A 24,861-nucleotide genomic window follows, 5' to 3' on the forward strand; every position below is an offset into this window, starting at 1 on the left:
CACAGGCGTTGGATGGAAAGGGATGTATTAGAGCCCAGAATTCTCACGGTTGCCCCCTCTCCTTCGTTATTTCGTTCACCATGGCGGCCGCCTCTGCGCGACACTGCCGAACGTGGCGGTGCCACCTTTGACCTCCACAACTTCACCGACCTCCTGCCTACCCACAAACCGCGCTTCCCCACCACCCACATTTGCTGCCAGCCACACCAGAGCTAGTTATTGAATTTGACCAGCAAGTACCCATTCGATGTCCTCGATGTGGTCAAGTTCCGCGGCACAACCCAACCCTAGCGTGTTTGCCGAGCGAACGAATAAATAAACTATATAAAAGTGGAGAAAGGACTGGCGACCGTTTCCAATCTTGAAGCAGGTTTGGCAATCATGAGGCCTGTGACAGTTTGCGTCGACGCAGTTGGCGTTAAAGACCCGGCAGACCACAGAAGCCGACGCCGATAAATATGTGGAGAGAGGAGCTGGTGTCGTCACAATCGGGCGTGGCGTCTTGGTCGGGGGGTTTCAACGGCTCGACGGCGTGGCCAACGATCTCCGATATGGTCGACAGCGAGATGACCAGGGGCGCGGCTTTTAGCGGGTATCGATGGTGGGCCTCGATGAAGTCGTCTCAGGCGTAGGCGGTGGGGGGGGGGGGGGGGGGGGCTTCAGTGGTCGTGACGGCCGCACATAGGTGATCGGGCACCTCGTCGGGTTTGTGCGATCCTGTTGACAAGTATGACATCCCTTTGCGAAGCCATTGTTGAAGAATCTTGTTCTTGTGGCTCGCTATGGCCTCCTTTGATCCTTGCCCTCCACAAGGGTGTGGGGACGAGTCCAATGAGTCGGTGTGGTTCTTGGCGATTTTGTCCACCAAGATCGACTTTCGGCTGGTCGCTTTGGCCTTCTTCGGGCGTGCTGTAGCCAGCCTTGAAGACACGGTGCAGCTCGGACAACCTCGCTTCGCGCTTCCAAGGTACGGGTACGGGTCCTGCAAGTCACCACCGGCGCGGACATTGCGCGTGTGGTGGTTTCCTCGCAGTCCTAGCTCTTAGCTGATTGGCGATGGAGTGAATAGAATGAACAATTCCATTTAACTCAATGACGCACAGCAAGACAATTTTCTTCCATCCTCATTCTTGTCCTCTCTCATCTCTCAACCACTCGCACACGCCACCCCAACACTCGCTACCCCTTTACTCCTATCCTCAACCCGCCACCCGCCCTGTCCCCCACTCCCCACAAGCGACCCCTCAACCCGAACCACAGGCCCCCTGGGGTAAGGTCACCATGCCTCCCCGCCGCACTCCCACCCCTCGCGCCCTGCCTCGTCTTTCCCGTATTTCGCGTGCCGGCCTTGGTGTCCTCCGCGTGGAGGAGCTAAAGTTCCTCCTCGAGGAGGCGAAGATCGACATTCCCCTGGGCAACAAGGCCCAGCTTGTCAAGCTGGTCTTTGTCAACGAGGGCATCTGCATCCCCACCGCCATGCGTCCTCTGACTAAGCCCCCTCACGTCCCGCAAGCGACCGTCGAAGAGGTCCTCAGCCGCCTGACCAAAGCTGAGGCCAAGATCGACGCGACCACGGACCGCGTGGGGCAAGCCGAGACGAAGATCGGCAGGATCCAGGAAGGCCAGAGTGGTGCGAAAGCACAACCGCGCCGCCTCCGAGCCGCGCCTCAGCCAAGCCCCAACCCGCCGTCGAAGCGCGTGCCCCCATCCAAGCTGCCCCGTCCCATCCGCCAGGTCTTTGCTCCTCGCCCTGAGGCCAGGCCTACCCCTGTGCGGAGCCCGTCCACAAGGGGCACCGTAACGTTGTAAGGAGCCACTCGCGCAAACGTGAACATTTTCTTTCCACCCACAATCTCTCTTGTCTTCTTCGCCACCGCCACCACCACCACTCCGCCACCTTGCACCACCCACATCCCCCCCTCCCCCCTCCTCCAACCCCTGAGTCCCCACGGGCCACGGGGTCCGACACCCCCAAGTCCCGTGCTCATACACCCCCCCACACACCACACAACATGGCCCCACACCGCAACCCTCCCGCGCGCCCCATCCCTCGTCTTACTTCGATTACGCGTCCCGGCCTGGACAAGCTCCGAGTGGACGAGATCACCACGCTTCTCTCTGACGGCGGGGTGACCGTCCCGGCGGCGACAAAGCCCAAGCTTGTCCAGTTGCTCCTCGACAACGAGGAAGTGTGCATTCCAGCGGCTATTCGCCCTCGTTCCGCTCCCAAGACCTCCACCGCCGACGCCTCCATACTCACTCGTCTCACCGATATGGAGACACAGCTCAAGCTCGTGTACCCCAGCCTCGACGCCCTGGAGGCGGCGGCAACCCCAAACAAGCCCGACGATCAGGTACCTCCCAAGCCCACCGTCCCCAAGTCCAAGCTCCCCCGTACCCCCGTCTTATCCGTCCCCCTCAGGCATTGGCGCCGAACCCCCCGAGGCAACGAGCCCGCCGGCATCTGCAGCCGCTGCGGCCGCCGTGGCCACATGCGCCGTCAGTGCCACGCGCGCCACAGCGTGGGCAAGATCAAGATCGCCAAGGCTGGAAGCAGCCAGCGTCACTAGTGAGTGCACCCCAACGCTCCCTCTCACAGCAGCCCCCTCAAGCGACCATCGAAGATCGAAGAGGTGCTCAGCCGCCTCACGAACATTGAGGCCAAGATTCCCGCGACGACGGACCGCGTCGCGCAAGCGGAGGGCAAGATCGACAAGATCACTGGTGCGGGTCACAACCGCCGCGCCGTCTCCGAACCGCCTGAGCCAAGCCCGGCGAAGCGCGCGCCGGCCTCGAAGCTGCCCCGCCCCATTCACAAGGTCTTCGCTCCTCGCAAGGAGAACATTGTCGCGCCTGTCGACCCCAAGGCAATCTGCACCAAGTGCAACAAGGTCGGTCACCTTCTGCGCACATGCCGCGCCTAGTGAGTGCACCCCAAAATCTCAGCTGAGGTGATCCTGTTTGGTGCTGACTCTGCCCAGGGTGACTGCCCTGCCCTGCCCCCCCGCCCCTCATCACCATGGCCTCACCTGCCGCCGCCCACGCGCGCGCGCCCTTCCGCGCCTCACCTCCATCACCCGTGCCGGCGTGAACGTCCTGTACGTCGGGGAGATCACCAAGCTTCTCTCCGACGGCGGCGTGGCCGTTCCCCTGGCCACCAAGCCCACGCTTGTCAAGTCAAGCTGCTCAAGATGGCCCCACACCGCAACCCTCCCGCGCGCCCCATCCCTCGTCTTACTTCAATAAGCCGTGCCGGCATAAACGTCCTGTACGTCGCCGAGATTAGCAAGCTTCTCTCCGACGGCGGCGTGACCGTTCCCCGCCGCGGCGAACAAGCCGACCTCGTCAAGCTGCTCGTCGATAACGAGGCGACCTGCATCCCGGACGAGATCCGCCCACTCACGGCGTCAACCCCCCCCCCCCCAGGCCAACGAGGCCGCCGGCATCTGCAGCCGCTGCGGGCGTCGTGGCCACGTCAGCCGCCAGTGCCATGGCGGCCTCAAGGGGGACAAGCAGGCTGGCCCCAGCCAGCGTCACTAGTGAGTGCACCCCAACGCTCCCTCTCACAGCTGAAGTGATCCTGTTGGGTGCTGATTCTGCCCAGAGTGACTGACTGCCCTGCCCCGGCCCCGGCCCCCCCATACCCCGTGACGCGTGACACCGACCATACCTCCGTCCTGTCCATATACATAGAATTCTCCGATACCCCCCCTTTTTCAACCCCAGTCCAGCATCATGCTCGGGCCTTAGGGTTCTGTAAATACTTTACATGTATCGCTATGATGTCCTCTCAGACCCGCAGCCTAGACTTTCAGTGGGTGGGATGCATGCTGCAGTTGTGACCTCGCGTTTGCTGGTTGTCATTGCCTTGGAATTGTGTAGGAGAATGGAATAAGATCTGAGGAGGAAGGCAGTTCACGAGCTCGCTCGCTCGACTGGACTAGGGATCGTGGTGTGGACAACCTCAGTGGTGGAATTGGCTGTTTCTCTTCAACGTTCGTTTCCGGTACCCCCCCCGGCCCGGGAGGACTCAACGAATGCGATGCCTGCCGCAGATCGCGATGTCGTGGAACTCCATCCCGCTGCCGAGCGCGACAACTACTTGGGAGCTCAGGTCGCTGCTGTCAACGCTGAGCTCGCCATGCAGACGGTGCGCACGAAGCGCTTGGAAGCACTGAAGGTCGAGGTCGACAGTTGACAATGTTGCCCGTGCGCAATCACAGAGGTACGCAGGTAGACAAGGCTACAGGAGTTGAATACAAGGCCAAATGCGGAGGAGCCATCCAAATCACAAGCACGCGGTCTAAAGGATAGAAATCACGTCGAGTCACCTGGCCTCTTCTTTCCTGTCTTGTCTTTTTCCTCTACCCTTCCTATCAACGCGCACCGGCGCATCCACACTCGTTCGACCGCTCCTCCAATCCCCCTCTTCATTCTCACTCTACTGGCACACCATGCCCGTGACCTGCTCAGTCACCTGCTCCGTCGCCCGCTCCACCAGACGCACGGCCACCACGAACCCCCTTGCCTTTCCAAGACCACCTCGCTCAAGACTACCAAGCCCAATCCCACTTCACAGAATGTCCAAGGGGAGCGTATGCTTGAGAAGTTGCGCCTCCTGAATGAAGACGGCCTCGCGGATGACCGCCAAGTGCCCAAGTTGTGCCACGTGCACCACGTCCTAAGGGATGCCGCCGGCGCTTTTTATCCCCATGTCACATGTATCTCTCATCTTCAAGCGGAAGTGGCGAATGTATGTACTGGCAGTCTTGATTGACCACCGACTGGCCCACAACTTACCCTCTCCTACGGAGGGCGAAGGGGCCGTTACATAGACACACGCAACGGCGACAATGTCCTCGGAAAAGCTGTCCAAACGTGGCGAAACACTGTGTACTGAATTATATCGCCACCTGCCAGCCCAGGTGCGAGTATCGATTCCGACAGCGCTCACGAGCGGTTGCCACAATAGCCGCTAGTGAAACACTATGCAGTTGCATGAGAAAGGACCTTATGTGCATATGGAAAAAAGAAAAGAAAAGAAATCGAAGGGCTGGGCGACGGACGATGAAGAACGACGAAAGGGGCTCGAGTCATGGACAAGCCAGAGAACAGGAGCGAGGTGAAGAAGGTCTTGGAGATGGCCGAGGAATCGCTGTGGAGCTAATACTCGTTCTCGTAGGCCTTGCGGGCCAAGGCGAAGTTGGCGGTGCGCTTGCGGGCACGCTTGACACCACTGATGGCGGGGTCGACTGGATCGACGAAGTAGGGGTGGGCGCGAGGGCGGGCGGCACGCGCGAGGTTGCGAGCGCGGTTGTTCGCATCGGCGGCCTGGCGAAGGTCGGCGATCTCAGCCTCGAGCGCGCGCATGCGGTCTTCGTTGTCGCGGGCCGCCTGGCGGTGGTCAGCGACCTCGGCGCGCTGCATCGCGGCCTCGGCCTCCAAGTTGGCGACACGGCGCTGCTGTTCGTTACCGAGGCGAGCCAGGGCGCGCATCTCGGTGCGCTGAACGCCAGCCTCGACCTCGACGTCGTCGAGACGGCCCTGGTCGGCCTCGGCAGCGCGGCGGAGTACCTCGACGTCATTGAACAGGTGGCGGACGCGTTCGGCGTCGCCGGCCTGGGGAGCAATATCGGCGCGGAGCGCGGCGGCCTCAGCACGGAGACCGGCGTTCTCGGCCTCAAGGTCGTTCAGGCGCGCTCCGAGAATGGCGTTACGGCGGGCTTGAGCGCCGGCGGCGCGGCGCGCGGCAGCCGCAGGATCGGCGCGGTTCAACTCAATTATGTCGGCAACCACAGGGGGCATCACGTCCGCGTTCGCAATGACGGTGTTAACCATCTCTGCCTTGGAGACGCCCCACCAAGGGAGGTGCTCGATGGCGAGCCAGGCGGTGAGGGTTGGAACGCCCAACCAGGCGTTGAAGAAGCGGTGAACCGGGCTCGGCATGGGTGCGGGTGGACGTGGGTGGGGGGGGGGGGGGGGGACTGCGTTGTTGGGTCGTGGGTCTACAGTTAGGTAGGTTACTGAAGAGCGGCGAGGGCCAGCTGCAAGAAAACTCACGACTCGTGAACGAGAAACGCAATAAAGGAGCGGATGCGCGTGGATGGGTGAGGAGGGGAAGTGAGAAGAGAGACTGAAAGAACCAGGAGGGAAGGCGGCCGGGTGACCTTTCTTATACGCTCTCTTGTCTGTCTTCCTCGCCACCGCCCGCGCGTCCGCATCGGGAAATAACACGAGAACAGCTGCCACCGCCTCCCACGCGCTCACGTGATCAAACGCGCTAGTGGCTGATTCCGTCGTTCCGTTATCCCACGGTGGTCTGTCTCGTCTTTGGTATAAGGATTAGAAAAAAATGTTATTGTTGTGACAGCGTGCCAGGCAAATTATATGTACAGCAAGCTCTTTATTAATTGCAGCCGCGTCTTCGTCTCTGACGTGTCGTTCCCAACACACCAGCCGCAATGAGGCCCTGCCCAACCTCGTACGTGCCCATTATGATCCAAGCGGTCCACGCCGGGATGAGGTCGCCCATGAACAGGCGGAACGCCAGCAGCGTGTCCGAGGTGAGGAAGAAGATGGCGCCAGCAATAACCGTGGCAGAGCAGCGGGAGCTGCAAGCGCTCGTGCCTCCCAAGAGGACGCCGTAGGCCGCAATGCCCGTGAAGAGGGCGCCGGCGTGTGGTCCGACGTAGGCTAGCATGCCTGCCCACCACAGGAGGTACACGCCTGCCCAGGCCGGAGTCGATGGGCGCACAGAGGCGTGCGTGAGGAACAGGGGGATGTAGGCGACGTGTGCAATGCCGAATGTGAGGAGCATGGCCGGGACATAGGGTAGGAACGGGAGGAGGACAGCGGCGTTGTCCCCGACCCAGCTGAAGAAGAGAGCCGAGAGGAGGTATCTCTTTGGGGTTCCCGTGAGATGCTTGCCATCCACCAGCACGGCCAGGGCGAGCAGGGGCATGAGGACCAGCTTGAGGGGCTCCGAGATGGACTTGATACCCTGGCTGAGGAAACCCATGTTGGCGACACACGCAAGTGCGTACGGTCCGTAGACGAGAGTGTTGGAGCTGGTGAATGGGCGGGTAGAGCCGGACGCGAGGCCGCCGTTGGCGCCTGTACGCTGGCGTTGGCGGAGCTGGGACATGACGGCGCGTCTGCGTGAAGAAGCCCGCCGGATAGCCACTGTCATTATATAGCCCGTGTCAAAGCCAAACAACAGTGCGGCCGGCGATCGCCGTCTCGGTGGTCTCGGCCCGCGTCCAAAGGCATCCCACCAGGTGCCACTGACCTTGTACAGAAACCTGGTTTGCATCGGCTACATGAATATAAAAGACGTATCTATAGGAAACGGGAGTGTGTGTGTGTGTAAGTCTCTAGAGATGGCCGTTGGGCTTGCTGCCGTTGATCCAGCCAGCGACGACATCGGCCACTGTCTGCGAGTGGGCGTCGTCTAGATGTCGTCAGCCATGATTCCAACAGTCTGTCACCTTGCCGCACTCACTCAGAACAAAGGCATGCGGGACACCGTCCAACACCGTTGAGCGCTTCTCGCCGAGCACATCACGGATCATGGGTCCCTCCTTGCCAACCCAGCCGTCGAGGCTACTGCCGGACCACACGCCGTATACGCCGTTGGCGCGGGGTTTCTGCGCCTGAGCCTTGTACCACTCCAGATCGGGGCTCCTGATGACCTTCATCTCGGACGTCGCCATCGTGAGGACAGAGCGGACAATGTCGGATGACCCGATCATCTCAGCAGTGGCCGGGTTGACGGAGAAGGCGCTGCACACCGCCGAGGTGACCGGCTTGGTGGTACCTGCGAGCATGGGGAGGAACTGGAACAGCGGCGCGCGGAAAATGGGCTGCCAGAGTCAATAGGGGCTGTGGGATCGCTTTCCAGCTACTTACCCAGAGCTTCCATCCATTGTGGGTGTCAGCGATCCAGCCAAGAGTCGGGAACATGAGGTATCCGGCCTCGATGTCAACGCGCTTCATGATTTCGACAGTGAGCCACGCGCCGACCGAGTGACCGACGAGGGCGACCTTGGGCTGAGGCGCATTTTCGTCTGTCTCGCGCGCCCATTCCCCCAGCGACTGCTTGAGCGATTGGATAAAGTCGATCTTGGTCGCCAGGTGCTGTGGCAGGTCGAGAGGCCCGTCCTCGGGAGGCGGGAGGCGAGGGTCAGCGCCGACATGTGACAGAGCGAGGAGCGCATGCGAGTCAGGCAGCTGGTCCTGGATATAGTGCATAAACTTGGTGTAGTAGTCCAGGCTTCCCGGGTTGCCTGTGAGGGGAATTGTCAGCACGTTCAAGTCAATGGGTCACGCGTTCACGGTTGCCACTCACCCAGCATGAGTACTGTGACGTGTTCGGGGGCAGTGTCGATGCCGCGCTTTGCAGGCCAATAGTGCACAGCAGCACTTCCCAGTGTTGACTGCTGAGCAAATGGAAAGACAGCGTTGATAGGTGACTTGCTCGCTGCGACGCGCAGGAAGAAGAATCGGTCGGCCATGGTGAAGGTTGCGGCGGTACGATGTGCAATGAACGTGGGCGAAAAAAGCGACTGGGTTGTTGCCGTTGCCGCGTGATTATAAAGGGAGAGTAGATGTGGCAGAGGTGCTATGCTGGTAACCGGCCGCCGATACCCGCTGTCTGCTGTCTGGGCCTGTGTGCTGTGTGTTGATATTGTGGATTGCGAGTCGCTAGCGATGACACTAATGCCGGCCGCCGTGTGCCCATGCATCGCGCGCGCTTGGGTGGAGGGGATGTCGATGTCACCCATGGACTTTTTGATCCCGTTACGACCCACAATGACGCAACGGAGCCATATTTATTTTTGCTTCCGTGGTGCGCACACCCCGTTCATGAGAAGTGGAGGTTGGACGGTTGACTGGACCGCGCGACGCGTCTCGCAGAGGGAGGGAAGGAGTGTTGTTGTTTTTGCAAGTGGACGTCGACAACAATCCAACAAACAACCATCGACCTCGTGCTTCCACACACTTGGTTCCCACCACCACCACCACCACCACCACCACCACCACCACCACCACCACCACCACCACCACCACCACCACCACCACCACCACCACCACCACCACCACCACCACCAAAAAGGGCCGTGCATCATGTCCGAACCAAAACCCGCCCTCTTCTTCCCAGCGGAATCCGACGACGAGGATGACAGTATCCCCGTTGTCGTGGGCAGCAGGCAGGCTGTTGAGCCGTCGCCTTCCCCCGTACCACCGACCATTTCGCGCGCGTCCAGTTCCTCAACTCGCGAAGCCTTGTTCTTCCCCCATGAAGATGAGGAAGACGAGGACGACATTATTGAGGTAGCACCAGCCCCTTCTTCCTCTGCCGGCCCTTCCTCGCGACCTTCATCCTCCAAGCCTTCATCGTCTTCGCTGAAGCGCCCCATCCCGCCTCCTTCCTCTGCTCTCGACACTGCACCTACATTGTCCCAGTCTGGCGTCCGACCAGGTTTCATGCGTGGATACCTTGGGGAGTTTGTCTGCGAGGGATGGTCGTTGTCCAAGGGCAAAGGATACTGCACCCCCGGCAGTAAGGTCGTGTTCGAGCGTCCCAAGCCGCAGAAGAAGGCTGAGACCAACGGGATCCAGGCGAAAGCCGGTCCTGCGCGTATCGTTAATGGAAAGGTCGTCCAGGCAAAGGCGCCTATCGGAGGCAAGCAGATGAAGCTCAGTGCCATGATGTCCAAGAAGCCACCAGCGGTGAGTTCAAGGTAACCATGCAATACTGACCTTCCCTCAGCCAGTGAAGAAGGCAGCGGCAAAGGCCAAAGTTGATCAGATTGTCCGCTTCAGGAATGAGAGGGGTTTCGGTACGTGTTTCCAGGCCTGAGTGTAAATGCTGACAATCTCAGAGGGTGAGTTACCTCAGCCCGCTGCATGCTAACGCTGTCCAGTTGGCCGTCTGTCAGTCACAGAGGCAGGTTTCCTCGTTCACCTTTTGGACGCGGGTGTTAGTGAGTTATACCTCTTGCTCGACTGTGGAGCCGCAGTGGCTGACACCCGGCAGTCGAACTGGAAGGCCATGTCATCGACTGCCCGCAGGTTCTCGCCACAGGTTCGACGATCCTCCTCAACGTCAAAGTCTTCCTCGGTCGCAAGGGCTTTGCCAAGATTGAAAGGCAGGACCGCACGGCCCAGAGCACGTTCTGGCAGGAACAACAGGAGACCGAGGAGGAGGAGGCGATGCGTAACCGCAAGGACGCACTTGGCGCCCTGTTCAGTGGGTTTAAGACCACGGCCATCGCTAACCCGTCAGGCAGGATCGGTGTCAAGCCCATACGCTCAAACTCTCTCCTTCTCGCTCAGAAGAAGAGTGGAACTGCCGCCGTGACCATTGGCGAGGAGTCTCTCAAACACTTTGAGTCGGGCAAATCGTCCCCAACAAAGAGCACCAGCCCTCGTCACAGCTCGCCAGGGAAGGGCAAGGCCAAGGCATCAGCGCGGAACAGCGACGATGAGGACGAGGACAGTGGGGACGAAGCGGAGAAACTCAACGACGAGCAAATGGGCGAGCTTGACACCATCTACCGAAAGTGGGTTCTTTGTATGATGCCGTGCTGACCCACCAGGGCCCAGATGAATGACGCCAAGCTGGAGGAGACGGACGCACCGGACTCGTTCCTTTACACCTTGCGACCTTACCAGAAGCAAGCACTGACATGGATGAGGGCGCGCGAGTCGGGCAACGACAACTTGCGAGAGTCCAACCAAACTCTTCACCCCTTATGGGAGGAGTAAGTGGTTGCAAGGTGATGCTTTGTTAACCACCCAGGTATGCTTTCCGCAAGGAACAGGCAATTGATGAACCGATCGAGATTGAAGACGACGACGACTGGATCGACCCTTCGCGCAAGTTCTACTGGAACCCTTACAGTGGCGAGCTCAGCCTTGACTTTCCCAAGACTGAAGCAAGCGCTCGCGGTGGTATCCTGGCTGACGCGATGGGCATGGGCAAGACGTGTATGATGGCGTCTCTCATTCACATGAACCGCGAGGACGAGGCAACTCCACCTTCTCAACCCGTCGATGACGAACCAGAGGCACCCAGCAAGCGTCGCAAGTTTGTCCAAGTCACCCTCTCGAACCAGTGGAAGGCCGTCGCGAACGCGCCCAAGCCGACCAAACAGCCTCCACGCGCGACGCTTGTCGTCTGCCCCGTGTCACTCGCGCAGCAGTGGCACGACGAGCTCGAAAAGATGTCCGCCAAGGGATCGCTCTCCAGTTTCCTGTGGTACGGCAATGACCGTGCCGACGTTGGTCGTCTCCTGGCACAGGAAGGCAAGAAGAAGATCGACGTCATCATCACCAGCTATGGTACCCTCGTCAGCGAGTTCTCTCGTTGGAAGAAGAACAAGGACAAGCCAAACTACGATGGATCCAGCATTTATGATCGTACGTTGTACCGCACAGTCAGTGGCTAACGTACAGACGAGTTCCTGCGCATTGTGCTTGACGAAGCTCACAACATCAAGAACCGCACGGCGCAAATGTCCAAGGCGTGCTACGAGCTCAAGGGCCGCAAGCGCTGGGCTCTAAGTGGTACTCCTATCGTGAACCGCCTCGATGACCTCTTCTCTTTGCTGTGAGCTGAATGACTCCGCAGAGTACTGAGCTAACGTCCAGCCACTTTCTCCGCCTCGAACCGTGGGGACTGTACAGCTTCTTCCGCAGCTTTGTCACCATTCCTTTCCTCAACCAAGACCCCAAGGCCATCAACGTTGTGCAGTATATCCTTGAATCATGTCTTCTTCGCCGCGAAAAACACATGCGCGACAAGGACGGAAAGCTCGTCGTCGACCTGCCGCCCAAGAACATCGACGTCCAGGTCCTTCGATTCTCTCGTGCCGAGCGCAAGATTTACGATCAGCTCGAGAGCAGCGCCAAACGCCGTTTCATCGAGATGGACGCCGACGGCCGTGCCATGTCCAACTACACATCCATCTTGGCCATGCTGATGAAGTTGCGCCAGTGTGTTGACCACCCGCTCCTGGTCATGGCCAAGGGTTCGGGTGAGGAAAAGGATGGCGACAAGTTACTCGACGACGAGGGCGATGTCAAGCAGCTCATCTCAAACTACGCCGGTGGCGACGATGGCCAGAGCACGAGCGCGGTGGACCCGACATACGCCCTGCAGGTCCTCAAGGAGCTTGGAGACGCCGAGTCGTCCCCAGAGTGTCCTCTCTGCTATGGCGAGGTGTTTGACGAGGTCCTGCTGCCATGTTATCACCGAGGGTGGGTACCTTCATGTCATTCATAGCTAACCCAAGCAGCTGTCACGACTGCATTGTCGACTATATCGGCCACTGCGAGGACACTGGGAAGGAGGCGTCTTGCCCTGCATGTAACAAGGGACCGGTCAAGGTGTCGGACCTGCGCTCCGTCCAACGCCGTCGCCGTCGCAACCTCCTGGACAAGGGCGACGAGACATCGATCACGCTCGGTAAAGTGGACATTGTGTCCAGCACCAAGCTGCGCGCGCTTGCCCGCAAGCTCGAGCAGATGCGCCAGGACGAGCCACAGTTCAAGGCTCTTGTGTTTTCGCAGTTTACGTCTTTCCTCGGTGCGTTACGGCGTCGAATGCGACTGCTAACGCTCAGACCTGATTGAGACCACACTCACCAAGGAAGGTGTGCGCTGGCTGCGGTTTGACGGATCCATGAGCCAGGCGCAGCGTGCCGCCACCGTGGAAGAGTTTGGACAGCCCAGCAAGGAGCCCGTCGTGCTCCTCATCTCGCTCAAGGCCGGCGGTGTCGGTCTGAACCTGACCATGGCGAACCGTGAGTACTCAGCTGAGTCCAGATCTGTGATCGTGTAGCTAACACCGCAGACGTCTTCATGATGGACACATGGTGGAACGAGGCCATTGAGCAACAGGCCATCGACCGCGTGCACCGTCTCGGCCAGACCCGCCCCGTGTTTGTTACGCGGTACATTATCAAGGGGACCGTCGGTGAGTCGCAATCACACAGCTATTCGACGGGGAGCGAGCTGACCCGTGTTTGTGTTCAGAGAAACGCATCATGAAGATTCAGCGCCACAAGACTGCCCTCATCAACGCTTCGCTGTCCAATGGATCCAAGGACAAGAACGCGACGTTGGCCGATATTAAGAAGATCTTTGGTCTTGGTGAAGCGGACAGCGAGGACGACGGGTTCTGAGAAGCGAGAGAGAGGGAGAGCAGTTTCTGCCCAGTCAGGCATGCGGAATTCACGTGTACACAGCACCCCCAATGACACCAACATGTATACAGCATATGCATTTTCATCTGCACATACATAGACGGCAGTGGCACTTCAGAGACGGACAAGACATGCGAATGGGTTTGTGATAGAATGCGAGACAAGGCAAGATACGAAACAGTGTCCTCGCGACGTTGTTATGCGTAGTCGAGGTTGAGTGCCGAGGTGGTGACGTTGGCGTCACCAAACACCTCGTTGAGGACCTTGGCCAGCCTCAATCCACCCATAGCCAGGAGCTTCTCCATGATCTTTTCGCGGCCAATGTGGCCCAGGTACCTGTCCGTGTCGAGCTCGATGAGCGGTCCCGAGCCAGTGTACTCTGTGGGCCAGCAAACGTCACAGTTGAGTCCGTGGATGGCCTTTGCCCAGGTATAGGGGCAGGCAGGCTGCTTGAACTCGCTACCTGTAGCGGACAGGATTGCGGGCGTGTTGGCGAGCAGCTTCTGGTTGAACCCCTGGGTCAACTTGGCTGGGGCCGGAACGAACGGCGCGACCAGGCCGTGGAGCATGTCGGGCAACACGTCAAGAGCGGCGTGGGCGATATCGAGCGCGCCCTCGAGCACGCTGCCGCGCGACGCGGTGGCCTGTGTCTTGAAATCGGCGGGATACGAGCCCAGGCTCGAGTGCGGGTACGGGTCGCCGTCGGCGGGACACGCGAGCCACTCGTCGAGGTCATCGGCCCACCACTCGCGGATACCTTCCCACACGATCCAGCGGACGTATGAGTCAAAGATGGCACCGGGGAGGTTGTCCTCGATCTGCTTGGACGGCAGCGGGGTGGTGTAGTTGGACAGCTCGCGGATGTTCTTGGTGAGAATGCCAGAGTCCCAGACCGAGTGCAGGCTGCGATGGGGCTCGTGTCAGTGAGGCTACCGAGGTAGATCGCGGAGCATTGCGGTGTGTACTTACCTCCTGGCACGGCCTTCGAAGCGGAACAGCGCGCCGTTGCCGCCCTTTTCCCTGCCTGTAAGGTGAAGGGGCTGGTGCAGGTCGCCGATAAAGTGGACGAGGAAGCGAAGCGCAATGTCACTGGTCGAGAGTTAGTGCAGCCCAAAACGCACAACTCACCCTTCGCCGTCGGCCACGGCCTGGGTCTTGTTCAGAATGGCAGTGAGGACATTGACGTCCTCGTTGATCCAGCCATTCTCGCCAAACTCGCAGTGGTCGGCCGGGTGGTCATACTTGGCTACAGGGTGTCAGTTACTAGTGCGCGACAGAGACAACATCAACCCGCCGATCCTCGGTTGAATGCCCACGTTCCGGCCGGCACTCGCTGGTACTCACGGTTGACATAATGCATGGGTCCCGTCTCGGGATACCGCCTCCTGACGGCATCTGCCCACGCAGCAATGGGTGCGAGGTGGCAGTGGGCGGCCTGGGGGAGGACGCTGCAGAGCTTGTCGCGGACGTGCGGGTGGAGATGGATCTGGGCGATGGTGGCAACAATCTCGTGCCCTGGAGCGTCAATGTCCTGCAAGACGACTGCTGTGGTGGCCGTGGTGGTTGGACTTACCCGCAGCACCCCATGCGAGGGCTGATGGGAGCACAGCTGCGGCTGCGAGGAGTGGGATGGATATCTTCATGGTGGATGAGGTGGATGGGAACGGGCAAGAGATGATGGAGCGCTGTCTTAGAGCCACCCGCCCGCCTTCTTGGCCGCTCGACGCTGATAACGGCGCGCACACTGAATGGCCCAAAGCGGCCAGACGCCGCCGTGTGTGAGCGCACACTGCGCGCGCCACCGACGCGTCTGCTGGGCCGGATGGTTGTACGCAGCAGAACAGTCATTACGTAATTGAATCTGATCACGGCCCGACTGCCGGACCATTTGGGGTGGGGCCAACACTCTGCCAAAAGCGGAGCCACAACAGATGTGGAGAAAAACGACGGGCAGTGCAACGAGAGCGGACAGCACTGGTCCGCACACTCCTCGGCACACCTTGTAGGTTTGGAGCAACCCCGCGCAAACGAGACCCCCCATCTCCCTGGGGAGCACAGGGCAAACGGGGGCCAGCAAACCCACAGAAAACAAAGACACCGACCCCCACCGCTTTGCTCTTCTCCACCTATAGCTACCTACCACCTCTCTGTCACCTACACCTCGTGTCCTCTTCTTCAACCGAAGAGAACAGGTATATGCCCTGGGGTCCCATATGACGTACACTCCCAGCTCGATGGACACCGGGGTCGACTCGCTCGCCCACAAGATTGTCGCGGCGTACAACAGGTGAGTTCTTTGGTCCCAAAAGTGGAGGAGGCGTTTTCTCTATCTCTGCACAGACTCCATTTTGCTCACGCGACCTTCCTCCCCGCCCTCTCCATCTGCAGGTTGACGCCGGACCGCCGCCTCCTCGTTGCCGTTGCCGGGTGAGTACTGGTAGGAAACACCAAGCGATTGCACCCCCGCTGACGACCTGCAGCCGCCCCGGCTCAGGCAAGTCGACATTGGCGTATCCTCTGGCCGACCGAGTCAACGAGCTCATCTTGGGGCGTCCCGTGGCGCACCCGGCGGCTATCGACGGCGAGACGGCCGTGGCAGCTCCGAACGCTGCGTTGGGAACTGGCGACGAAGTGGCCATTTGCGTCGGGCAGGACGGGTGGCACTACACTCGTCAACAACTGGACGAGTTTCCCGACCCAAAACTCGCACACTGGCGTCGGGTGAGTAACCGTTCGTGTGGTGATGTGCAGAGAGCCGCACGGACAGGCAGCGTGCCGAGGCGTGTATGGGACGCGGCTGGCGTCTGATGATGGCGTTCTCTTGGTGTGGGATCCCGTGCCGGTATCCGTTGGCGAGGAACAGATGCTAGACGCCGAGAAGGTACCACGCACGAAACGTCCGCAGGCGCAGCGTGTCCCACGGCTCTGGCCAAGAAGCTCGACCAGAAGCTGCAACATGAAGCTGACACCCACACCCCCACACAGGGAGCGGCATTCACATTCGACCTGCCTGCGTACTCGGCCTTCATCGACGCGCTCCGCATCCCCCTCCTCCCTACTCCACCACCTGCCATCCCCTTCCCGACCTTTGACCACAAGCTCAAGGACCCGCGCCTGTCACCCGTCCCCGTCACTGCGCACCACCGCATCGTCATCGTCGAGGGGCTGTACACCCTCCTCTCTGAGCCTGGATGGTGCGAGTGCGCCGCCCAGATGGATATGCGCGTGTGGGTCGAGGTCCCCCGCGACGTCGTCCTCCGCCGCGTCCTCAAGCGCAACATGCAAGCTGGGATCGTGACCGATCCCGAGACGGCGCGGTTGCGAGTCGACCAGAGCGACATGGCCAATGGCGACGACGTCTATGCCTACCGGTACTTGCCCACAGATACCATCTATCCCGAGGACCACCCGCAGTATTAACGCACGCACACAGCACCAAACGGTCTTTCCGCGATCTTTTGTCTAGAACTGCACAGGCTGTGGCGCGTGGCGCCTGCCGTGCCACGCAAACGATATACCCACCCTCCTCCCTCCCACCTCTCCTCCCTGCACGCCTAAATTGCATGTCCATAGTAGTCTTTAAATGTAACCATGTGCCAACACTCTACGACGCTGGAGAACGGAGAAGGAGGGGGGGGGAGGTGGGGGGGGGGGGGGGCATGTGTGAGCTGTTGGCAGGTACAGTGGGCGACGCGAACAGAGTGGGCGACGGCGAACATAGTCGGCTGGCAACCAGAGGCCCATCCACATTGAATTAGTGCAAGCTGTGGCCAGTTACAGACATGTGCATTATGCCATCGTGCGCGCGTGCAGCGTGCCTTCTTGGGACGGCTGTCGCATCGCGCATCAGCGCCTCGTCTCGCCCTGGCTCTCACGGGTGCTGTGCTTGCTCTGCTCTCGGCCGGTGCGCATGCTTGCTGCTTCCACTGTCTCTGATCGCAGTGGGGCAGTGTCTGCCACTGCCCACGGAGCCCAGAGCAAGCATGCATGCTGCCACCCACTAGCCACTAGCCAGTAGCTAGCCGCAAGCTGCCGTGCTTGGCACCTCGTTCCGATGCCGCTTTGGCTCCGAGATCCGAGACGATGTCATCATCATTATGGTGGCGAAGTGGGGTCACACAGCTTGCATCCGTTGCTCGTGACCCATGTGGGTGCAACGCGTCGCCACCATATAAGCGTGTTACCCTTCTCCCATTCTCTCATTCACTCGCCATTCGCACACGGCCAAATCCCATCAAACATGCAGCAGCAGCAGTACGTACCGCAGCGTCGCGAGCGTGGTGGCGAGGGCAGTGGCGAGGAGAGTGGCGAGAGAGTGGAGGCCGGCCGGAACCCACCCACATGGACTGATCTGACACTGGCACCAGCAACAACGACGCCAGGTGGACGGCCCTCCCGCTTCCAGGCCACACGCACACGCACACCGCACCGGGCGCCGAGCCCGCGCCACCACAGCAGAAGAGCAGCGAGCTGACGAGCCCTTCCACCTCGCCCGTCGTCGAGACGAGCGCGCTCCGTGAGTCGGAGTCTGCCCGCGCCCATTTCCATGACAGTTGGCCCACGTTTTGGTGAATGGGACCAACTGTCAGCTCACGTATCACCGTAGTCCTGTCCAAGCTGACGATGCAGCGGGTACGAGCCAGATGAAGAAGGGCACGGGACTCATGTCCGTCGACGACTCGCCGCGGACCCGCTTCTGAATGGCCGCGCCCGCAGTGTCCTGGAACGTGCGTCAGTTCAAGAGACCGAGAGAGGCGCCGGTCGATCTCGATTGTTGCGATCGTCATCTTCCGACCTTGCAACGACACAGAAGCCGGCACCAGGTGAACTGAAGAGCTGTGAAGGCAAAATGTGTATTTGAAGGAATGTGTACTGTCCGAAGGCATAGCTGTATGTATGTGAACGTGCCGCTGGCCGCTGGCCCTGGGCCCCAGTCGTCCGCGAAGCTTCATTGCCGGGAGATGGGCATGACAGTGCCAACGGATTGGACGGACAGCACCCGTCGTTCTCGCTGTCACGAACCACAGCTGATCTGGGCATGACGGCGAACGACGCGCTCAACCGTCTTGTCCCTCTGAGACCACTCCAACGGTACGGTCTCGCCCCACCGATCTGTCATTCGTGTCGTCCCTCCTTCCATGGTGGTTAGTCACCTTGCCTGCCTCTTCTGCACACTCCACTTTGGCAAATGGAGTAGAGGCGACCGGTCGTCCGGTGGCCGGTGGACGTCGGCCATGGGCCACGGCGGCCATGGTGGGTCCAGGGGCCAGTGCGGAATGGGGCTGGTGAGGTGAGATTTGCATGTCTGCTTGGCACAGTTCCGTTGTCAGTCGTTGGGGGGCCATACCGACTCGTTTGCCAAAGAACAAGGACCTCTTGGCTTCTCGGGAACGCCAAAACGGCCACAGCGACGAGTGCCAAGATGATGAACCTTTACACAATTCAGCCATGGGTAACAGGTGAAAGAAGCCCAGGACAGGACGGGAGAGGAGAGGCAAGTGGCCAGTGACCAGTGGCAGTAAGCGAGCGAGCGCGAACAGCCAGCTAAGGAATATGGCTCGGTGGCGCCGAACCCCGTGCCACCAGCCCTCAGCGGCAAAGGGCGAGCATGCTGCCAGATATCTCGCTGTCCTTGGAGACGGTCTTACCATGCTTGCCACAGTACCAGTGCGATCATGTATCCGGTGCTCGACTATGTATGGAGGTAGGTGTCCTGGAATGTCCTGGACTTTACAGGACACCCACGGCCCACAGGCCACAGGATAGCGAGGGGTTGGGGCGGCGACATGGTGCAAGCTAAGGGGTGCTGGGTCTCCTGGGTGCAGCCTGCGGTATGTAGTTTGTGAAGAGCCAATGCGCACAAGAATGCAAGAATGCTAAGGAGGAGCTAGGAGCTTTCATGGCCGCTGGATCTCTGGTGGTCGGAATGGCAGTTCAGTGTCGATACCGCCGCACCCGCCCCGCGTTCCTCGGTCGCTCTCCCTTCCGACAAAGTCTCGAGCAGCGCAACGCGCAAGATGCGAGAGATGGGAAGGGGGGACGCGGTCGATGCCAAGACTCCTCGCCCGTTCCTTCATTGAAGAGAGTGTGCTGGAAAACGCACAGCAGGTGGTTTGCACATGCCCGCCACTCCAACCCCCCCGGTACCGCAGCCCACACACTACTGGTACACCTGTGTCAGCTGTCCAAAAAGGTTTCGCTAGGCCTCTGTGCGGTGGCGGCGCCGTCGGTTGGCGCGTTGGAGGCGGCGGCATGCAGGCAATGATGCACCAGGATGCAGGATCCAGAGTGCCATATTCCTGGCTGGGGGCCTGTTACGATCCTCAGTGTGGATCAGTGCCAAACGTTGGCGTGACGCCGCTTCCGAGGAGCGAGGAGATTGCTGCGAAAGGCTGCACCGTGCGCGCGTGTGTATCACAAAGTCCAGAGCCAGAGCCAGAGCCAAAGCCAGAGCCAAAGCGGAACAGACGGAGCGAGAGACAAGAGACAGAGAGTAGGACACGCGAGTGAGCGGCGCCGAGGAGACGCCATGCGCCGCGGTATTTCAATGTACCTTTTGGCCTTTGGGCAGTCGACACCAACAGGGAGAGGGAGGTGGTGACACATCAAAGAGCCCCTGCCCCCCCGTCTCCCCCATCCCCCCCAGGTTTTCATGTCGCGACCGAGAGATCTGTGACCTGTGTCCGCCTGTAGTCTTGGGCTGCGCAGGGATGAGAGACATACCATAGGAGTGTGTGCAGGTGTGCGTGACGGGCGGGGGGAAGGGCCGCGCGCGCGTCATTAGGACATTAGCTGATGTGCGGTGTGATTAGCGGGATGGACCCGTTGGTGGGAAGTGGCGTAATACGGGGAGACGGAGAGAGAGACGAGCGCGCGGAAACACCGGAGCGAGCGAGAGCGAGACAGCGGTACAGCGGGCCAGCGAGCGGGGGCCTGCAGGTCGAGACGGACAGACGGACACAGAGGTGCACAGAGAAGCAAAAGTGTTACGGGATTGACAACACACACACTTTCTCTCTCTCTCCCAACAACATTATACACGTCGCACACACCGTGTGCCCGAAATCACCGCCAAGCCCGTCTGCCTTCCTCCGTCACACACAACACCCAATTTCCACATTCTGCACGCGTCCCCCGTCTCTCCACTCGTCTCTCTCTCCTCTCAGCATCCACCTACACCCCTTCTCGACCACTCGCCCCGCGCACACCACCGGTTCCACTGCGCCCCTCCCTCCCCCCATCGCTGCTTCCTTCCGCTGGCCGGTTCCACGTCGTCTCCTTCCTGCTCGTGTCCGCGCCCAGTGTCCAGACCATACATCAGCAATCACCCTGTCGGTCCACCCCCATATCCTCTCTGTCCTACACCCCATCCTTCTTCTCTCTCGCGCTTTCCACGCACCCGACGCGTCTCCACCACGTTCGTTCCCCCCGTCTGCAACACACAAACCACGCGCAGGCATCGCACCTGCTGTCCCTAAAGACCCGCACACAAGCGCGCGCGCCTTGATGGCACACGGCTGGGATACCGTCGTCCCTGTGAGTGGCAACATGTATGCGGTCCGTGTGGGACGAGGGCCCGGGAACACCATCGTACTGACGCCGTGCTCCTTCCTCATATACAGAACAAGCCTTTGCTGTGCTCTCCAGTCGCTTAGACATACCCACCCACCCCCACCCACCACCCGTCCACGTTCACGAAACTTGCGTGCGCGAGGCGTTCCACCCAGTCTCTCTGTGCGGCAAGTCCTCGATAAAGCGCCAAAGCGGTCCGAGCGTCATCCAGCCCAACCCCCAGCAACGCCGGCCCAAGCCTCCACCCCCTCGGCGCACCCTCGCTCGCCCCTCACACCGCCGACGCAGCAACTCCTCTCCCTAGTCGCCGCTGCCGCCAGCAACTATTGTCTGTTGGACATCACAGGTTACCTACCCCCCCACCTGCCAGCGCCGGCTACACCCCCCTCGCGACACGCGAACCCATCCGACGACCTCGCCGTGTCCAACACCACGCGCCTACCAGCACCACGCTCGTACACCGTAAACGTGTAGACGCAGTCCACCGCGCGCGCGTCCACATACCTCGCTTCCTATTGAAAATCGTTGAAGCCCTCTCTGCGAGGTCTGTGCAACCCCAGCGAGCCTCCCACACCCCTCCCCCTACACACAACAATGAGCCAAGGCGAACCCCCTCCGGCGCCGCCAAAGGACATGGTTGTAGACCACTCGTCGTTGTTCCAGTCCGCCCGACGCCAGATGGCAGCACGCGATGCTGAAGCCATGCGGCGCGCGCGCTGGGCAGTGCCCTATTCTTCAGACTCGGAGCCACCGTCGTCAAGATCGTCACACGGCCACGGAAGCCTCCTGTCGCCTGGAACGGGGAGTATCCGTCGCAGCTCGCTGTCGAGGCAGCTGGGCATGACCGAGGCAGCACCAAACAGTCCACAGCAGCAGCAGCAGCAGACGCATTCGGAAGAGAGTGTTTCCCTGGTGAGTGACGGCAACGTAGCTGGAACAAGTGCGCACGCTAACACTGTCCTAGCGCACCTCGCCTCGAGCTGCGTCCAATTATGTCATTGCCGTCGTCGGACACGAAGGCGTCGGAAAGACGACAGTTATCCGACGCGCTGTCAAGAGTTGGTCTGGCAGTGCACCAGTGACCACCTATACGCCAGAGGGCCATGCTAGTGAGTCTCGACCGCGCGAGAGAGAGGTACAGAAAGAGAAGAAGAAGGAAAGACGCGTCCATCGCATCCCGGTCCGGTTCCTGACGCACAGTCTCTTCTTCCTTTGCCCAGATCAAGGCGGGCGGCAAGCTTGCGCACGATTGCAATGTCGAGTTTGTCGAGGTAAACCTCAAAGCCCTGGATCTCTCCGGCGTTGCTCAAGTGTGGCCCGCCGGAATGTCACCTGTTTCAGGTGCTATCCTGTGTTACGATGCCGAACGCAGAGATACCCTGCGCGGTCTGAGCGAGGCGCTTCGTGAGTCCACACGCTGCACGCAGCTCTCTGCCTGCGCCGGTTCGGGCCGACACGGTACACAGGTGTTATGTGTGTGCATTATGCTGACGCCCTGGCCTTTTTCCTGTCTGTAGACCAACTGTGTCCGGCTCTCCCGATGGTGCTCTTTGCATGCAAGTCGGACCCCGATAAAAAGCTAGAGGTGGACGCGCAGGTCGGCGACTCTATCGGCCAGCCGTACAACGTTGGGTTGATTGAAGTCACGACCGCGGCGACTGCTCAAGGCAAACACAAAATGCGCGCAGGGCTGCGATGGCTTTTGTACCGGCTTGAGGAAAGGCAGCGTGAGTCGGGCCCTTCTCCCTGGATGCGGCATCAGCCACGTCGCGTGTTGCCACCAGCGAAAACTGACGGACCGGGTTTAGGCCGAGAGGCACGTCGTTCAGATCCAAATGCCTGCGGCGCCCAGCCTCTATCCACCACTTCATCACCCAAACCCAACGACAACAGTGAATCAGACTCTTTCCCTTGGCTCCGTCATTCCAACCGCGACGACTTTTCCGACGCACACTCATCCTCATCCAGTCTCGGGTGGATGATGAAGGGCAACAGGCAGAGCGCGACGACCGTGTCGACGGAGAACTCCGTCGACTCCACTCCCACACTGGAGGGTGAGAAATCTGCCGGCGCGGCCATTTCGATCCCGGCAACAGTCACACCAGCCGACTCGTGAGTTTTGCTTCACTCCTGGGGTGGACACTGCGCTGACCTTGGTTCCCAGCAACGATGCTCAAGGATACACGTCCCAGTCCGAGCTCATGACCCGGCTGTTCACCGCCATCGTGTCTACAGAGAGTGAGTTTCGATCAGTCATCCTCCCAAAACACCGCCCCTCCACACCACCACCCCTCTCCCATCAACGCCACTGACACGACACCCTTAGATGACTCGTTTGTCAATGCCTTCTGTATGACCTATCGCCGGTTTTGCCACCCAAGCGAGCTCATGGCTGAGTTTCTCGACCGCTTTGTCGAGGTCGAGGGCTATCCGGTATCGCGCGACATTCGAATGTGGGCCCTGATGAAGTGAGTGACACCGCAATACTGCTGGTCGCCGCCCTAGGCGCCGCAGCGACCATAGCTTGTGACGCTGACACGCCACCCCCACAGGCTCGCTGGCGCACTGCTCGACTGGGTGACCAGATACCCTGGTGACCTTTCCGACCCCGAGACCAGGTCCTTGTTCCAGAAGACGGTCAGCTGCATGCTCAAGTACACCTTCTTGGGCCACATCACAGACGACTTGGCTCTGATCGAGGGATCGGTTGAGGGTACCCCGGACGTTGACATTTCGTGGTCGTGCCGCCGCTCAAAGGATCCCCCTACGCTTACGGTCGTGGTGGGCAACGAGGACCTGCGTGAAGACTATGAATCGAGCATCAACACGCCACGGGACGAGCCCTTGTCAACACGGAGCATCGAGGAGAGCATCTACTCGAAGCGCCCCATGGCATCCGACCAGACCACCACCACCACCGACTCGAGCTCTGACCTGTCTCGCTCAATCTACTCTGGCGACGACACCGGTCACCAGCGCTGGTCGCAGGCGTTCCATGCCGTGCTCCAGATGGACCCGTACACTTTCGCGCTCGAGCTCACCCGCATGCAGTGGGAAATGTTCTCGGTCATCCGCCCCCGAGACGTGCTCCGCCACGACCTCGGCAAGGAGCGCGACGAGCCCGTGAGCCGATCCATCGACTTTTTCAACCACGTCGCACGCTTCGTGTCGACCATGGTCCTCGCTTCGCCAAAGCCCAAGAACCGCGCAAGGGTCTACGAGGCGTTTGTCAAGATTGCCCACCAGCTTCGTCGGTTGAACAACTATGACTCGCTCAGTGCCGTCATCTCCGGTCTGCGCGAGACCTCGGTCCACCGCTTGGGCGAGACGCACAAGCTGGTGCGCCTCGAGCCGACGTTGGCGCGCGACTTCCAGTCCCACATGAGGCTCATGGACCCCCGCGGCGGATACGTCATCTACCGTCGTGCCCTCCAGGCGGACAGCACGTACGGCCACACCGCCATCCCCCTCCTGTCCGCCGTCCTGTCCCTCGTCTCCCGCCTGCAGGCCGGTCGTCCAGAGGACCGTCGCCCATCCGACGGCTTTGTGCAGTGGGGCAAGTTCCAGCGCTTTGGCGAGATTCTCGCCGTCATCCCCGACTTCCAGTCCCGCGGACCCATGGTCCCCGGCACGGCTTCTGCGTCGTTCCGCCGCTTGATAGAGGCCACCCCGGTCATCCCGAACGAGGACGGTCTTTACGAGCGCAGTAAGCTCATCGAGCCCGGAGGCATCCAGGGGACCAACATGTTGAGGAAACTCGCCGCCAACCTGGCCCTCTAGGCGGGGACGAGGTCTGCGTTGCCACTTTAACGCGTCACACGAGCGAGAGAGCGATCCAGGGCTACCACCACCACACCACCACCATACATCGATAATCGTTCGCCCTTTCCCACCACAATTGTACCACCTAAAACCAACCAACCAACCAACCAACCAACCCAAACCCCGGGATCCACCTTGGTCCCAGTGCACCTACACCCCACCCTGCATGCTATACCAGTAATTTGTTGTTCGCGGGACGAGAGCGAGAAGAGGGGGAGAGCGTCCATACCAGAATGCGCCAGAGGAGGAGAAGGAG

General features: G+C 60.3%; 11 protein-coding genes across 11 annotated transcripts; 7 read left to right on the forward strand and 4 right to left on the reverse strand.

Annotated features, from left to right (window-relative positions):
- Positions 1 to 1,281: 1,281 nt before the first annotated feature.
- Positions 1,282 to 1,809, forward strand: EHS24_007575 (uncharacterized protein; the record flags this gene model as incomplete). Its single annotated transcript, XM_028622930.1, has 1 exon — positions 1,282 to 1,809. One exon carries the CDS (start codon positions 1,282 to 1,284, stop codon positions 1,807 to 1,809), a length of 528 nt encoding a protein of 175 aa, XP_028476823.1.
- Positions 1,810 to 2,012: 203 nt separating this feature from the next.
- On the forward strand, positions 2,013 to 2,924 carry EHS24_007576 (uncharacterized protein; the record flags this gene model as incomplete). The annotated part of the gene is made up of 2 exons (XM_028622931.1): positions 2,013 to 2,569; positions 2,642 to 2,924. 2 exons carry the CDS (start codon positions 2,013 to 2,015, stop codon positions 2,922 to 2,924), a joined length of 840 nt encoding a protein of 279 aa, XP_028476824.1.
- A 1,118-nt stretch (positions 2,925 to 4,042) lies between these two features.
- On the forward strand, positions 4,043 to 4,777 carry EHS24_007577 (uncharacterized protein; the record flags this gene model as incomplete). Its single annotated transcript, XM_028622932.1, has 2 exons — positions 4,043 to 4,150; positions 4,250 to 4,777. 2 exons carry the CDS (start codon positions 4,043 to 4,045, stop codon positions 4,775 to 4,777), a joined length of 636 nt encoding a protein of 211 aa, XP_028476825.1.
- A 386-nt stretch (positions 4,778 to 5,163) lies between these two features.
- On the reverse strand, positions 5,164 to 5,946 carry EHS24_007578 (uncharacterized protein; the record flags this gene model as incomplete). Its single annotated transcript, XM_028622933.1, has 1 exon — positions 5,164 to 5,946. One exon carries the CDS (start codon positions 5,944 to 5,946, stop codon positions 5,164 to 5,166), a length of 783 nt encoding a protein of 260 aa, XP_028476826.1.
- Positions 5,947 to 6,406: 460 nt separating this feature from the next.
- On the reverse strand, positions 6,407 to 7,144 carry EHS24_007579 (uncharacterized protein; the record flags this gene model as incomplete). Its single annotated transcript, XM_028622934.1, has 1 exon — positions 6,407 to 7,144. The coding sequence occupies one exon, from the start codon at positions 7,142 to 7,144 to the stop codon at positions 6,407 to 6,409; it is 738 nt and encodes a 245-aa protein (XP_028476827.1).
- Positions 7,145 to 7,373: 229 nt separating this feature from the next.
- On the reverse strand, positions 7,374 to 8,513 carry EHS24_007580 (uncharacterized protein; the record flags this gene model as incomplete). The annotated part of the gene is made up of 4 exons (XM_028622935.1): positions 7,374 to 7,450; positions 7,502 to 7,862; positions 7,909 to 8,285; positions 8,348 to 8,513. The coding sequence occupies 4 exons, from the start codon at positions 8,511 to 8,513 to the stop codon at positions 7,374 to 7,376; spliced, it is 981 nt and encodes a 326-aa protein (XP_028476828.1).
- Positions 8,514 to 9,126: 613 nt separating this feature from the next.
- Positions 9,127 to 13,190, forward strand: RAD5 (DNA helicase rad5; the record flags this gene model as incomplete). Its single annotated transcript, XM_028622936.1, has 13 exons — positions 9,127 to 9,732; positions 9,773 to 9,842; positions 9,885 to 9,887; positions 9,927 to 9,986; positions 10,040 to 10,569; positions 10,609 to 10,766; positions 10,805 to 11,424; positions 11,491 to 11,614; positions 11,704 to 12,264; positions 12,303 to 12,592; positions 12,630 to 12,809; positions 12,860 to 12,982; positions 13,042 to 13,190. 13 exons carry the CDS (start codon positions 9,127 to 9,129, stop codon positions 13,188 to 13,190), a joined length of 3,474 nt encoding a protein of 1,157 aa, XP_028476829.1.
- Positions 13,191 to 13,408: 218 nt separating this feature from the next.
- Positions 13,409 to 14,854, reverse strand: EHS24_007582 (uncharacterized protein; the record flags this gene model as incomplete). The annotated part of the gene is made up of 5 exons (XM_028622937.1): positions 13,409 to 14,114; positions 14,181 to 14,300; positions 14,340 to 14,457; positions 14,556 to 14,726; positions 14,785 to 14,854. 5 exons carry the CDS (start codon positions 14,852 to 14,854, stop codon positions 13,409 to 13,411), a joined length of 1,185 nt encoding a protein of 394 aa, XP_028476830.1.
- Positions 14,855 to 15,445: 591 nt separating this feature from the next.
- On the forward strand, positions 15,446 to 16,631 carry EHS24_007583 (uncharacterized protein; the record flags this gene model as incomplete). The annotated part of the gene is made up of 4 exons (XM_028622938.1): positions 15,446 to 15,498; positions 15,552 to 15,638; positions 15,692 to 15,932; positions 16,197 to 16,631. The coding sequence occupies 4 exons, from the start codon at positions 15,446 to 15,448 to the stop codon at positions 16,629 to 16,631; spliced, it is 816 nt and encodes a 271-aa protein (XP_028476831.1).
- Positions 16,632 to 17,451: 820 nt separating this feature from the next.
- On the forward strand, positions 17,452 to 17,911 carry EHS24_007584 (uncharacterized protein; the record flags this gene model as incomplete). The annotated part of the gene is made up of 3 exons (XM_028622939.1): positions 17,452 to 17,465; positions 17,579 to 17,727; positions 17,841 to 17,911. 3 exons carry the CDS (start codon positions 17,452 to 17,454, stop codon positions 17,909 to 17,911), a joined length of 234 nt encoding a protein of 77 aa, XP_028476832.1.
- Positions 17,912 to 21,377: 3,466 nt separating this feature from the next.
- EHS24_007585 (uncharacterized protein) lies at positions 21,378 to 24,563 on the forward strand (the record flags this gene model as incomplete). Its single annotated transcript, XM_028622940.1, has 8 exons — positions 21,378 to 21,695; positions 21,748 to 21,892; positions 21,984 to 22,187; positions 22,301 to 22,510; positions 22,592 to 22,895; positions 22,948 to 23,021; positions 23,110 to 23,251; positions 23,336 to 24,563. The coding sequence occupies 8 exons, from the start codon at positions 21,378 to 21,380 to the stop codon at positions 24,561 to 24,563; spliced, it is 2,625 nt and encodes an 874-aa protein (XP_028476833.1).
- Positions 24,564 to 24,861: the final 298 nt, after the last annotated feature.

This window comes from Apiotrichum porosum (genome assembly GCF_003942205.1).
Source record: "Apiotrichum porosum strain DSM 27194 chromosome Unknown scaffold_5, whole genome shotgun sequence".
Classification (NCBI taxonomy): domain Eukaryota; kingdom Fungi; phylum Basidiomycota; class Tremellomycetes; order Trichosporonales; family Trichosporonaceae; genus Apiotrichum; species Apiotrichum porosum.